Source organism: Staurois parvus, unplaced genomic scaffold (genome assembly GCF_062004578.1).
Source record: "Staurois parvus isolate SC_StPar_1 unplaced genomic scaffold, SC_StPar_1.0 ptg000412l, whole genome shotgun sequence".
Taxonomy (NCBI): Eukaryota; Metazoa; Chordata; class Amphibia; order Anura; family Ranidae; genus Staurois; species Staurois parvus.
In genome coordinates, this window is record NW_028318208.1 from 1,799,103 (window position 1) to 1,813,327 (window position 14,225).

Sequence of the window (14,225 nt, forward strand, 5' to 3'; positions counted from 1 at the left end):
AGTCACAGGAATGTACAGTTGTGTTCAAAATAATAGCAGTGTGTTGCATGGAGTCACCCAACTTCTGGCCCCTGTGATCAGGTATTCCAGCCCAGGATGATTGGACTACATTCCACAGGTCTTCTCTATTTCTTGGTTTTGCCTCAGAAACTGCATTTTTGATGTCACCCCACAAGTTTTCTATTGGATTAAGATCCGGGGATTGGGCTGGCCACTCCATAACGTCAATCTTGTTGGTCTGGAACCAAGATGTTGCACGTTTACTGGTGTGTTTGGGGTCGTTGTCTTGTTGGAACACCCATTTCAAGGGCATTTCCTCTTCAGCATAAGGCAGCATGACCTCTTCAAGTATTCTGATGTATTCAAACTGATCCATGATCCCTGGTATGCGATAAATAGGCCCAACACCGTAGTATGAGAAACATCCCCATATCATGATGCTTGCACCACCATGCTTCACTGTCTTCACAGTGTACTGTGGCTTGAATTCAGTGTTTGGGGGTCATCTGACAAACTGTCTCCGGCCACTAGACCCAAAAAGAACAATCTTACTTTCATCAGTCCACAAAATGTTGCGCCATTTCTCTTTAGGCCAGTCAATGTGCTCTTTGGCAAATTGTAACCTCTTCAGCACGTCTTTTTTTCAACAGTGGGACTTTGCGGGGGCTTCTTGCAGATAGCTTGGCTTCACATAGGCGTCTTCTAATTGTAACAGTCCTCACCGGGAACGTCACACCTTCTTTCATCTTCCTGGAGCTGATTGTTGGCTGAGTCCTTGCCATTTTGGCTATTCTTCTATCCATTCGAATGGTAGTTTTTCGCTTTCTTCCACGTCTTTCAGGTTTTGGTTGCCATTTTAAAGCATTTGTGATCATTTTAGCTGAGCAGCCAATCATTTTCTGCACTTCTTTATATGTTTTCCCCTCTCCAATCAACTTTTTAATCAAGGTACGCTGTTCTTCTGAACAATGTCTGGAACGACCCATTTTCCTCAGAATTTCAGAGAGAAATGCACTGTAACCAGCATGTACAACATTTGCTGCCTTCCTTCCTTAAATAAGGGCAATAATTGCCACCTGGTTTTCAAAGGAATGAATGACCTCACTAATAGAACTCCACACTGCTATTATTTTGAACATGCCCCTTTCAATTAATGATTCAGTTACACAGAATCAGCAGCATGCATGTCATGACTGTTGGGTCTGTTGGATTTCTATTACTCTACTACACCTGCTAGTAAATTATTTGCCATGTAGAAATATCATTTCTACCAAAACCAGTGATTGATCCGGTTAGTGATGTCTGACTGCTATTATTTTGACCACAACTGCATTTATAATGCAGTGAAGGTGGTGTTCACCAAATATTCACTGCAGGTCAAACTTCCTGGTATATATGATCCCGCAATGTGAAATTGCTGCCCGACAACTTAAGAAAAAAAAGAAAAACAGGCATCAAGAGGCAGCAGTAGCGCACCCTGAAAGCCTGACAGACGCTGCTATACCGTCCACTGTGGATCACTTTTCAGGGTGCATTAAGCTTACTGCCTGTCTGAAAGATTGCAAAGACAGAACAGCAGAATGATAAGCCCTATACATAGTATTTATTACCCATTTATTTATTTCAGGTACTTATATAGCGCCATCATTTTACGCAGCGCTTTACATATATATTGTATGTTCACATCAGTCCCTAACCCTCAAGGGGTGTACAATCTAAGGTCCATAACTCACATTCATACATACACATACTAGGGACAATTTAGACAGGAGCAAATTAACCTACCAGCATGTCTTTGAAGTGAGAGAGGAAACTGGAGTACCCGGAGGAAACTCACGCAGGCACAGGGAGAACATGCAAACTCCAGGCAGGTGGTGCTGTGGCTGGGACTCGAACCAACGACCATAGTACTGCCAGGCGGAAGTGCTAACCACTTAGCCACTGTGCTGCCCCTTTTGCACATGCTTGAGCTGCATGGCCTACACACCACACCAAAGTTTTTTTTTAGGACAATGAGCCTTTCATTTCAAACATTTTCATGTTAGGGCCACGTTTAGAAGCATTAATATCTCTGCAGGAAGATAAATCCTGACCAGCTCCTTAGCCCCTGACTTCAATAAGAATTATACATTATGAATTTCATCAGTTGACACTTGCAATACAGCCAGGCTTTCAGCAAACGAAAATATATCTTATAAACTGTGACACCTCTGAAGGTCGGCATTACGCGCTATTATCCTTCATCCTTAATACTTCAAAACCAGGTTGTAAAATGAGATTATTTTAGAAAATCAAACAACATTTCTAAGGCTGTATTTACAGATAAAGATATATGTTCTGAAAGGAAACTATGCCCTACATTAGACGCTCAGCAAACCACAAATGTGTTTGCCATCTGCATGGACCACTTCTACATGGCTTTCCACACTCTTGGGTGGCCAGACCTGCCATTTTATGGTCAGCTTAGACCGGTTCTCTTGTAAGAATAACTCCCCACCAACTGATGTTCTCCTTCCCCATTCTTCTTCCACCATTATGTTCCTATCAGAGTCAGATGTTCAAACTCTGTGTAAGCTCTTTGTTAGCCACCAAATGCTGTCACATGGAAACAGGGTATCATATTGAGACATGAGGCTTCATCTATTTTCTCCCAATGGAGCAAACAACTCTAGGGTGGTAGTTAAGAGAACCGGTTTCCCCTTCAAGGCCAAAACATAGGCTCACTGGAACCTGCTTTCCCCTTCAAACCTGCTTTCCCCTTCAAAGCCAAAACTTAGGCTCACCGAAACCTGCTTTCCCCTTCAAAGCCAAAACTTAGGCTCACTGGAACCTGCTTTCCCGATCAAGGCCAAAACTTAGGCTCACTGGAACCTGCTTTCCCCTTCAAGGCCAAAACATAGGCTCACTGGAACCTGCTTTCCCCTTAAAACCTGCTTTCCCCTTCAAAGCCAAAATTTGGCTCACCGAAACCTGCTTTCCCCTTCAAAGCCAAAACTTAGGCTCACTGGAACCTGCTTTCCCCTTCAAGGCCAAAACTTAGGCTCACTGGAACCTGCTTTCCCCTTCAAGGCCAAAACTTAGGCTCACCGGAACCTGCTTTCCCCTTCAAACCTGCTTTCCCCTTCAAAGCCAAAACTTAGGCTCACTGGAACCTGCTTTCCCCTTCAAAGCCAAAACTTAGGCTCACTGGAACCTGCTTTCCCCTTCAAACCTGCTTTCCCCTTCAAAGCCAAAACTTAGGCTCACCGAAACCTGCTTTCCCCTTCAAAGCCAAAACTTAGGCTCACTGGAACCTGCTTTCCCGATCAAGGCCAAAACTTAGGCTCACTGGAACCTGCTTTCCCCTTCAAGGCCAAAACTTAGGCTCACCAGAACCTGCTTTCCCCTTCAAGGCCAAAACATAGGCTCACTGGAACCTGCTTTCCCCTTCAAACCTGCTTTCCCCTTCAAAGCCAAAACATAGGCTCGCTGGAAAGCCCATCTACAAAGCAAACTGGAGGAATTCCCATCTCTGCTGCCCAACCCGCTTTCACCTATTCAAAAGTTTGTAGAACAAAAAAAAAGAAATGGCCGATTTTCGACCCGTCTATGGCCTGCATTAGGAGTCTAAGTTCTAGCAGGTCAACAGGCATTCTTCTGCGCTTGTAGACAGACAAAACATGGAGTCATATTGTAAAGATGTACCCGTTTTTTATTTTGCCACAAAATACAGAATACGGAATAATTCGGTAATACATCAGTGGATAAAATAGGGATCGTTTAGTTTTAAGGTCTGAACTGGTCGAGGCAGATATAAACAAGCCCCCTCGGTGAGCACATGAAAACATGTTCAGCTTTCTGCAGAACCTCGTTAGGTTGCTCAATGTAACTACAAGAAAGTGCATGACTTCCCGGAGAGATTTCACATATGACAGATTATTACATACCTGCAGAGACGTATCATATTCTCAGTGGATAGGTATGAACACACCTGACTTTATATAAACAATGACATTTAATACAAAGAGCTTGCCTGGAAGCAAAGCCATCCAACAGGTTTACTTAAAGTGGATGTAACCCTCAGACATGAAATATGAACGAAGCATCTCCCTCTATAGTGTGTACTTGTCTCAATTAAGAGCACTGAGTGCCATTTCTGTCTGCTGCTTCATTCCTCTGCTATCAGCATGAATCACCTCTGACAGGTTTTCCTGACACCAAGAGAAAAATGGTGACAGGGGAGGAACCTCCAGCAGATTGACGGCCTCAACTGTGTTCCTGTGTGGAGGGGGGGGGGGTAAATTCAGCTTTCCGCCCACTTTTTTTTTTTTTAATTCTCAGAAAGCTTTATAAAATTCAGAACTTTAAACAGATGTAGAGAAGAGAAGACAAAGGATAGACAGGTACAACGTATGTAGGAAGATTTCATTCATCTCTGTGTATCACCTGTCACTTCACTGGGTATATGTAGGGGTTTACAACCACCTTAACCTCTTCACGCCGGCCGAACGCAAATGTGCAGCCTCCCAGCGTCTGGGCCTAGATGCAGAGTGGCTGCACATTTGCGTTCTATTAAAAAAGAACATATGTGCTGAGAGAGTGCGCCCCCAGCACACGTCCGGTACTCACAGAAAGGTCCCGCTCTCCTCTTTCAATCGGGAACTTTCCCGATCATGTGACCGCCATGACGGCGTGTCACGGCGGTCACATGACCCTAAACCCCACCTCCCGGATTCTGAAACCCTTAAAGGGCCGGGAGGCGCCAGCGCCAAGGGGTTAAAGCAGATTTAAACTATTCATACACTCAAAGCAGAATGTTACCTAAAAATTTAAAAAATTGGAACCAGCCAGGCTTATTGTTTGGTTAAGTAGTACCCCTAATGTTCATGGATGCCAACTGTCTAAAAATTGTAAAAAGTAAAAAAAAAAAGAAAAATATGAAAAATACAGATTAAGGCGGTCTGCAACAAACATTCCATTAAAAATGAGCGTATGAAGGTTTTAAATCTGTTTTAAGGTGGTGTAAACCCCTACATATACCCAGTGAAGTGGGCAGAAAGTTGTCTAAAAACTGTCTAAAAATTAAAAAAAAATTAAAAAATAAAAATATGAAGAATACAGATTAAGGAGGTCTGCAACAAAAAGTCCATTAAAATGAATTAATCAGACAATATAAAGTCAGTGAGTTGCAATTTTTTAATTGCATGTAAACATGATACAGAATTGGAAATGTATTTGTGTTCTCCTGTATAATGAGGGGGGTGATTAATATCACACAGATCGATCTCCGCAGTGCAATGCCAGGCCAGCTAAGCGTGTCCCCTGTTACACATAATGTCCTCATGTTAATATACATATTTCATTAGTAAAGTGTTGCATGTACAGGGCCACTGCTGGAACTAGGCTGTCATATCATTCTGCGCAATTGAGCTTTTTTTTCATGTTGTGTTCATTTACATTTTCAGCTGTCTGTGGGTTGGCAGCCCTGTTAGGGGTACAAGTTTTATTTGGTGTAGCAGTGTTTAGCCTCAAGTGCTTCTAAAACCCGAACATTTTATCTCAATGCTTTCCTTGTATTAAGATCAAAAATGTTTCGGTAAAAGTATCGCCCCCTTACCCTCCCTTATACACACCTTATCAGTGAGTTGCAATTAAAAAATTGCAACTCACTGATTTTATATTCCTTACTTGGATCTTCATACACTCAAATGGGACCAGGAAAGGAAGAGGAATTACCTTTTATACCACCAGCCCCTCCCTCCTAGATTGTAAGCTCCCAGGATCAGGACCCTCCTAACCCTCTTGTATTGAACTGTATTGTTGCTGTATTGTTTCCCGTTATATTGTAAAGCGCTGAGCAAACTGTTGGCGCTATATAAATCCTGTATAATAATAATAATAATAATAATAGTTGGCGCTATATAAATCCTGTATATTAATAATAATAGTTGGCGCTATATAAATCCTGTATAATAATAATAGTTGGCGCTATATAAATCCTGTATATTAATAATAATTGTTGGCGCTATATAAATCCTGTATAATAATAATAGTTGGCGCTATATAAATCCTGTATAATAATAATAATTGTTGGCGCTATATAAATCCTGTATAATAATAATAGTTGGCGCTATATAAATCCTGTATAATAATAATAGTTGGCGCTATATAAATCCTGTATAATAATAATTGTTGGCGCTATATAAATCCTGTATTATAATAATTGTTGGCGCTATATAAATCCTGTATAATAATAATAGTTGGCGCTATATAAATCCTGTAGTAATAATGCTAAAGCCTTTAGAGAATTAAAAAAAAAAAATCCTACTACGTAAGTTGTACCTGCTTATCTGTTGTCTTCTGTTCTCTACATCCGTTTAAAGGGCTGAATTTATACAGCTTTCTGGGAATTAAAAAAAAAAAATCCTCCTACGTATGTTGTACCTCCTTATCTGTTGTCTTCTCTTCTCTACATCTGATTAAAGTGCTAAAGCTTTTTGAGAAAACAAAAAAAAATCCTCCTACATAGTTGTACCTGTTTATCTGTCACATTCTCTCCACTACAGCCTTTCTAAAACTCACAGATCAAAGGCTTTTTCTCATCTCCAGAAGGTGGGGGGCAGGGATCTGACATCACACACTGCACAGCATAGAAAGGAAAGAGTTTAAACTGAGAACTAAGTGGAGGGAATGGACACGCCCCCTTTACATAGTCTCATAGGGAAACATGCACACCTGATGATGTCAATCACCTTCTGTGAGCTATAGGTGGGGGGGAATCTCCCAGGATTCTATGGTGTCAACATAACCTGACAGAAGTGACACATGCAGATAGCAGAGGGAAGAAAATTCAAATAGTAACCACACTAGGTGCTTTGGATTGGAGCAAGTACACACTATAGAGGGATATGCTTTGTTCATTTCTACTTTCAGAGGTTTACAGCCACTTTAAATAAACGACATTGAAATAGTATGGCTATGTGTCCATATTAGATTTATCATGTTACAAGCATCCCGCCCCTTTGTGTACATCAGCTAGGGACGGCGAATTTCCTGCCTGCAGCTCATTGGCCTAGCAATGACAGCTAACTTCCCGATTTGGCTGAACTTGTGTTTGGACCGAACCAAATCCCACAACCCAAATCCCACAACCCAAGCTCATTCCTAGTGCAGATCACCAGATCCTAGAGACACACTCATAACATTCATAGCAACAGTAATCCCTCAAGTTCAAAACTAATTCAAACAAAAATCTGTTTTTTGATTATTGTAAATGTTTTTCCTTCCCTTGTGTCAGCCCCAATGCTTAAACCTTCAGAAAGGAACTCAGTGGCCACAATGCTCCCTGCCTAGGAGTTCAGTCCCGACTGCTTGAACTGCATAGCCCAGCAGCACCAAGTCCCTGGGAGTGCGTTCAGACTCCGGCTGCCAATCCGGTTTGTAGAGGGGAGGGCGGGGGATACCCCAGAATCCTGCTGCACCCTGACAAACTGACATCAGGACATTCTCCACGTACTGAAGCTGACAATGGAAGTAACACTTCGGCTCTATGCAGGGGCGGACTGACAACTCATGGGGCCCCCGGGCAATAGGGGATCATGGGGCCCCTGTGTCCTCACCCACACTCAAACCACACCCAAAAAAGCCTATGAAAGGTACCAGGGGCATCTCACGCAGTGCCCGAGTTCCCAAATGGTCAGTCCGCCCCTGGCTCTATGTTTACACATCGAGCTACCGAAAAGTCAGTAGCAGACAGACTGATGGCCAGATTTCAGGCTGGGGGTGAGACAACATGTAAAAATATAGCATGTGTGGAAGAGTTTGATACGGCTTGCAAACCTCTTTGAGTTACACTCAAGCAAACCTGTATTCTAAACAAACCTTTTGGTGTATAGCAGGCTCCCTCTGGTGCAGTGGTACCCAAACTGCAGCCTGTGGATGCGGCCCTTTGCTTGCAATTAACCATCCCTTGGGGAATTAAACCTCCCAATGACACCAACGTTGGGGGACTACTCCTCTCACTGACACCAACGACAGGGCACTAATTCTCCCACTGACAACAACGATTGGGGCACTATTCCTGTTACTTTCACCAAATATGGGGCACTATTGCTTCCACTGACACCAACAATGGGGCACTGCTCCTCCCACTGACACCAACAATGGGGCATTAATCCTCCTACTGACACCAACAATGAGGCACTACCCCTCCCACTGATACCATCAATGGTGTACTACTCCCCCCAATGACACCAACAATGGGGCATTAATCTTCCCACTGACACCAACAATGGGGCATTACTCCTCCCACTGACACCAACAATGAGGCATTATTCCTCCCACTGACACCAACAATGAGGCATTATTCCTCCCACTGACACCAACAATGAGGCATTATTCCTCCCACTGACACCAACAATGAGGCATTATTCCTCCCACTGACACCAACAATGGGGCAGTATTCCTCCTCCCACTGACACCAACAATGGGGCAGTATTCCTCCTCCCACTGACACCAACAATGGGGCAGTATTCCTCCTCCCACTGACACCAACAATGGGGCAGTATTCCTCCCACTGATACAAATAATGGGGCATTGTTCCTCCCACTGTTACCAACAACAGGGTACTATTCCTCCCACTGACACCAACAATGAGGCACTATTATACCCACTGACACCAACAGTGGGGCACTATTTCTCCCACTGAAACCAAAGATGCGCCAGTTTTCCTGGGGCACAACAAGGGGCATTATTTATTCTACTGACAAAAACAATGGGACACATTTCCTTTCACTGACACCTGATGGGGCACTATTCCTCCCACTGATACCAACAATGGGGAACACTAGTCCACCAACTGACACCATCAATGGAGCACTTTTCCTCCCACTGATACCAAAGATGGGGCACTATTCCTTTCACTGACACCACCAAAGGGGAACAATTCCTCCCACTGATACAAACGATGGGGCGCTATTCCTCCCACTGACACTAATGGGACACTATTCCTCTTACCGACACCAAATATGGGGTACTATTCCGTCCACCGACACCAACAATGGGGTACTATTCCTCCCACTAATACCAACGAGCTATCCCTCTGACACCAAAGATGGGGCGCTATTCCTCCCACTGACACCAAATATTCCTTCCACTGACACCAACAATGGAGCACTATTCCTCCCACAGATGGCATTGATGGGGCACTATTCCTCACACTGTCACCAACAATGAAGCTTAATTGCTCCCATTGACACCAATAGGGCACTATTCCTCTTACTGACACCAAATATGGGGCATTATTCCTCCCACTGATACCAACAATGAAGGACTATTCCTTCCACTGACACCAATGATGGGGCACTATTTTTCCCACTGACACCACCGATTGAACACTATTCCTCCCGCTGACACAATCGATTAGGCATTACTCCTCCCACTGACACCAAATATGGGGCACTATTCCTCCCACTGATACAAACGAGGGACTATTCCTTCCACTGACACCAATGATGGGGCACTATTCCTCCCACTGACACCACTGATTTGGGAATTATTCCTCCCACTGATGCCAAATATGGGGCACTATTCCTTCCGCTGATACCAATAATGGGGAACTATTCCTTCCACTGACACATACAATGGGGCATTATTTTTCCTACCAACACCAATGATGGGGCACTATTCCTTCCATTGAAATCTGATGGGGCACTATTCCTCCACTAATAGCAACAATGCTACACTAATGCTTTCTCCGATACGAACAATCAGGCATAATTCCTCCTTCCACTGACTACAGGCACTGGGTCATTATTCAATCCCGCTGGCCACCAAGCCTGGGGAAGTGTTTACTCCACTGACATGAAGACATTTTCTTCTTTCGATAGCCACAGTCTGCCCCCTTAATCTGAAGGCCAGTGAACTGGTTCTTTGTTTAGAAAGTTTGGGGACCCCTGCTCTGGTACCTTTATTTGCCTTTCCAACCCGGCCACCGAGGGTTAATCACCGTGCCCAACCACTGTCACTTGCGGGGTTCAGGGCATGTCTGGCAATGTGGAGGTACTGAGCATTAGACTACGGTCAGATCTTGCTTGGGGTTTGCCTACAAGGTACATTTCAATGGGGTGGCTTGCCCTTTCGAAAATGAGGTTCTTTAAGAAATTATATAAATATATATATATATATATATAAAAGTTGAGAGATGGCAAATGAAGGGTCGCTATGGACTACCTTTGTAGAGGGCTCTTTCACACTTTCACAAGATGCCAAAACTGACACATGAAATGCACATGGAATAATAAACCGAAAGTCTCACCTTAAAAGCAATGTCGTAAAACTCCCCGCTGTTGCTGAGGGATGGGCGCCCCGAAATCACCATGCCATTGCTATGGCAATCGGGGCCCACCTTGCCATTCTCTTTGGTGGCTGGGGAGCCGCATGAAGCAGGGGAGCCGCTACCTTTACTTTTCTGACTCTTCTTCCTCGACATCCTCTGGCGTATAGGTGTCGCTGCCAACAGGGTGCAAGCCAGAGTGCCTAATTACAAGAAAGACAAGTCCCACCAAGGAAAAAGTAGAGTTGGTCACCAGAGGTTTCGGGAAGGAAAGTGGGGTTTCCGAGGATTAATGAAGCATCTCTCTTCTCCGTCGAGTCCTTACTGTGTTTTCAAGAACTGGTTCGCTTGAACTCCAATGTAGACTCAGCTGCAAATGTCTGGACGAGGTGTTGAAGGCTCGGAGATGCTCTAGACCCAATGCTGCACAACCCCAACCCTTGGGAACTAGTCTGATGCTGAAGCATCCACGTAGCTCTAACTGCACTCTGAAAACAATAAGGTGTCCCAACAATGACTGTGCTTTCTGCCAATGACCGTCACAATTGCAAATCTACTCTTGGCATGGAATCAAACGTTCCGGCTTCCCGAGCGTCCTCTCCGCACTGAAGGAAAGCTTGCTCAGTCTTTCTGCACACGCGGTCTCTTCTGATTCTCTGCCTGTTATTGTTTACCTTCTAGACCTTCAAGCTTCTCCAACACCTTCCTTCTCTTTGCTATGAGGTTGGAATGCAGCGAATCCCTTGGATCTGGTCTAACCTGTGTTGTGTGTGTCTCCTCGATGATATTCCCACTCAACCTTCAACTTGGCTTCCAACTCGTATGCCAGCCGGTGTGTTCTGTGTATGTGATCGACGGGAGTCTGTGCAACCTGTTCTCTGCAGAATCTCTTCTCTCCTGCACTCTGCTCCGGGTTACTCAGCTGCTCTGGGTTGTCCCTTCCTTCTCTCTGTTCAGCACTGCCTTGCTGTGTTTATTCTCTCCTCAGTTTACCCTTTAACTAGCACCGCTCCCTATCAATCTATCATATGCACACTCACAGGGAAAGAGAACCCCGAAACTGGACCAAGAGTAGTTCCTTCCTGATCCCTTCCACCTGGCATACCAAAACTGAACCCTAGAACTGACTGCTTCACCTCTCTGCACCCCAGTACTGGTTCCTCACCCTAAAATCCTGCACTCCTCTAACCTCCTGCTCTGCACCCCAGTACTGGTTCCTTACCCTAAAATCCTGCACTCCTCTAACCTCCTACTCTGCACCTCAGTACTGGTTCCTCTTACAAAAGTCCTGTACCCCTCTACTGACTTCCCACTCTGAACCCCAGTACTGGTCCTCACCCTAAAATCCTGCACTCCTCTAACCTCCTATTCTGCACCCCAGTACTGGTTCCTTACCCTAAAATCTTGCACCCCAGTACTGGTTCCTACTCTGCACCCCAGTACTGGTTCCTCACCCTAAAATCATGCACTCCTCTAACCTCCTACTCTGCACCCAGTACTGGTCCTCACCCTAAAATCCTGCACTCCTCTAACCTCCTACTCTGCACCCCAGTACTGGTTCCTTACCCTAAAATCCTGCACCCCAGTACTGGTTCCTACTCTGCACCCCAGTACTGGTTTCTCACGCTAAAATCCTGCACCCCTCTAACCTCCTACTCTGCACCCCAGTACTGGTTCCTTACCCTAAAATACTGCACCCCAGTAGTGGTTCCTACTCTGTACCCCAGTACTGGTGTCTCACCCTAAAATCCTGCACTCCTCTAATAACTTCCCACTCTGCACCCCAGTACTGGTTCCTTACCCTAAAATCCTGCACCCCTTTAATGACTCCCTACTGTGCAACCCAGTACTAACTCCTCACCCTAAAATCCTGCACCCCCCCAGTGACTTCCTACTCTGCACCCAAGAATTGGCCCCTCGCCTTAAAATCCTGCACCCCTGTAGTGACTTTCTGCTGTGCACCCCAGTATCAACTCCTCGTTTTGCAGCCCTGCACCCCACTACTGAATTACATCACAAGTTGCACCCCAGTTATGAGCACGCAATCCATAATAGACCACACCTATACTATATCTTCACTTCTGCATACCCTGTACACCCAATACAAGGCTTACAAAACTAACCCCTCACTCCTCAGCTCTACACCCCAATACTGACCCTTCACTCCTCAGAGCTACACCCCAATACTGACACCTCATTCCTCAGATCTACACCCCAATACTGACCCCTCACTCCTCAGAGCTACACCCCAATACTGGCCCCCTGATATACACCCCAATATAGATCATTCACTCCTCAGACCTACACCCCAGTATAGATACTTCATGCATCAGCTCTACACTCCAATGCAGATCCACCACACTTCAACTCTACACCCCAATACTAACCTTAATCCCACCAAATCAGCACCCCAATTTTACCCTTCAAGTTCTACACCCCAATACTGACCCTTCGTCCCTCACCTGTACACCTTAATACAGATCACTGCTGCTTAGCACTACACCCCATCACTCAGTTCTCAATTCTGTACCCCAATACTAATTTCTTACTCCCTAGCCCTGTACCCCAATTCTCAGCCCTGCACCCCAATATTCAGCTCTCTCCCCAGCTTTGCACCCCAATACTCAACCTTCACTCTACAGCCCTGTACCCCTACACTCAGCCTTCACTCTACAGCTGTGTACCCCAATACTCAGCCTTCACTCTACAGCTGTGTACCCCAATACTCAACCTTCACTCTACAGCCTTGTACCCCTACACTCAGCCTTCACTCTACAGCTGTGTACCCCAATACTCAGCCTTCACTCTACAGCTGTGTACCCCAATACTCAGCCTTCACTCTACAGCCCTGCACCCCAATACTCGGCCTTCACTCTACAGCCGTGTACCCCAATATTAACCTCTCAGCCCTGCACCCCAATACTCAGTTCTCTCTCTTCCCCTCCAATCCTACAATAAGCCCCCACTCCTCAGCCCTGCACCCCAATATTCAGTTCTCTCTCTTCCCCTCCAATCCTACAATAAGCCCCCACTCCTCAGCCCTGTACCCCGATACTCAGTTGTCTCTCCTCCGCCCTGCACCCCAATACTGAGCCGTCACTCCTCAGCCCCCCACTCAGAACTTCTCCCAGCCTCGCCCTCCTGTTTCCAGTCCTCGGTGGCCTCTCCAGTCCCGGGATGTTCGGTGTGATCGGCCCCCCCAGCTCTCTCCCCTCCAGCCGCTTCTCCCCCGGCTCACCTCTCAGGGACCGGTATCAGCCCTGGAAAGAGGCGTGGCCGTCCGACTGGTGACAGCTCCACTCGCCAATCACCTTCGCTCCCCTCTGTCAACTGCTGTCAAATTGTATCCCACCAGTCCAATCAGAGCGTCCCGCAGGCGGGGCTATTCATATAAAGAAGGACAGCTGTTGCAGCTCGGTTCCCCAGTCATCGCATGCACACCGTGCAGCTGTGGTGATGGTCCCCTCCCCGATCCCCCTCCCCGATCACATCCCCTGCTAATTGTGTGCAACCCCCAGGAACAGCCGCGAGGCCGGCTGCGCAACACCACATAGCAGCCTCAGTCTGCGGGCACCGGGCTCACTATCAGTCTGATACACCCATCCCCCACCCATACACAGGGTGTGCTTCTTTCTATAGCAAGTCATTTCCCGCTCTATAAAGGTGATCACGTGATGATTGTATGCAGGGGATGGATCAGTGTGTAGGGTGTATGGGGTGGATCAGAGTGTAGGGTGTACAGGGGGTGGATCAGTGTGTAGGGTGTACAGGGGATGGATCAGTGTGTAAGGTGTACAGGGGATAGATCAGTGTACAGGGGGTGGATCAATGTGCGGGGTGTACAGGTGATGGATCAGTGTACAGGGGTTGGATCAGTGTGCACGGTGTACAGGGGGTGGATCAGGGTGTATAG

At 45.9% G+C, this 14,225-nt stretch overlaps 1 protein-coding gene across 2 annotated transcripts in view; it reads right to left on the minus strand.

Moving 5' to 3' along the window:
• RAB26 (RAB26, member RAS oncogene family) overlaps positions 1-13,534 on the minus strand; it is a 346,450-nt gene extending 332,916 nt beyond the window's left edge. The window contains exons 1-2 of one of the 2 annotated variants that reach the window (XM_089686811.1): positions 11,559-13,534; positions 10,295-11,501 (exon numbers count right to left, since the gene is read on the minus strand). In XM_089686811.1, coding sequence (XP_089542937.1) covers positions 10,295-10,468 — 174 coding nt within the window. In that variant the 5' untranslated portion in view covers positions 10,469-11,501; positions 11,559-13,534. Of the gene's footprint in view, positions 1-10,294 lie in introns of both variants that reach the window. The other variant, XM_089686810.1, reaches the window with a different exon arrangement.
• Between the last annotated feature and the right edge of the window lie 691 nt (positions 13,535-14,225).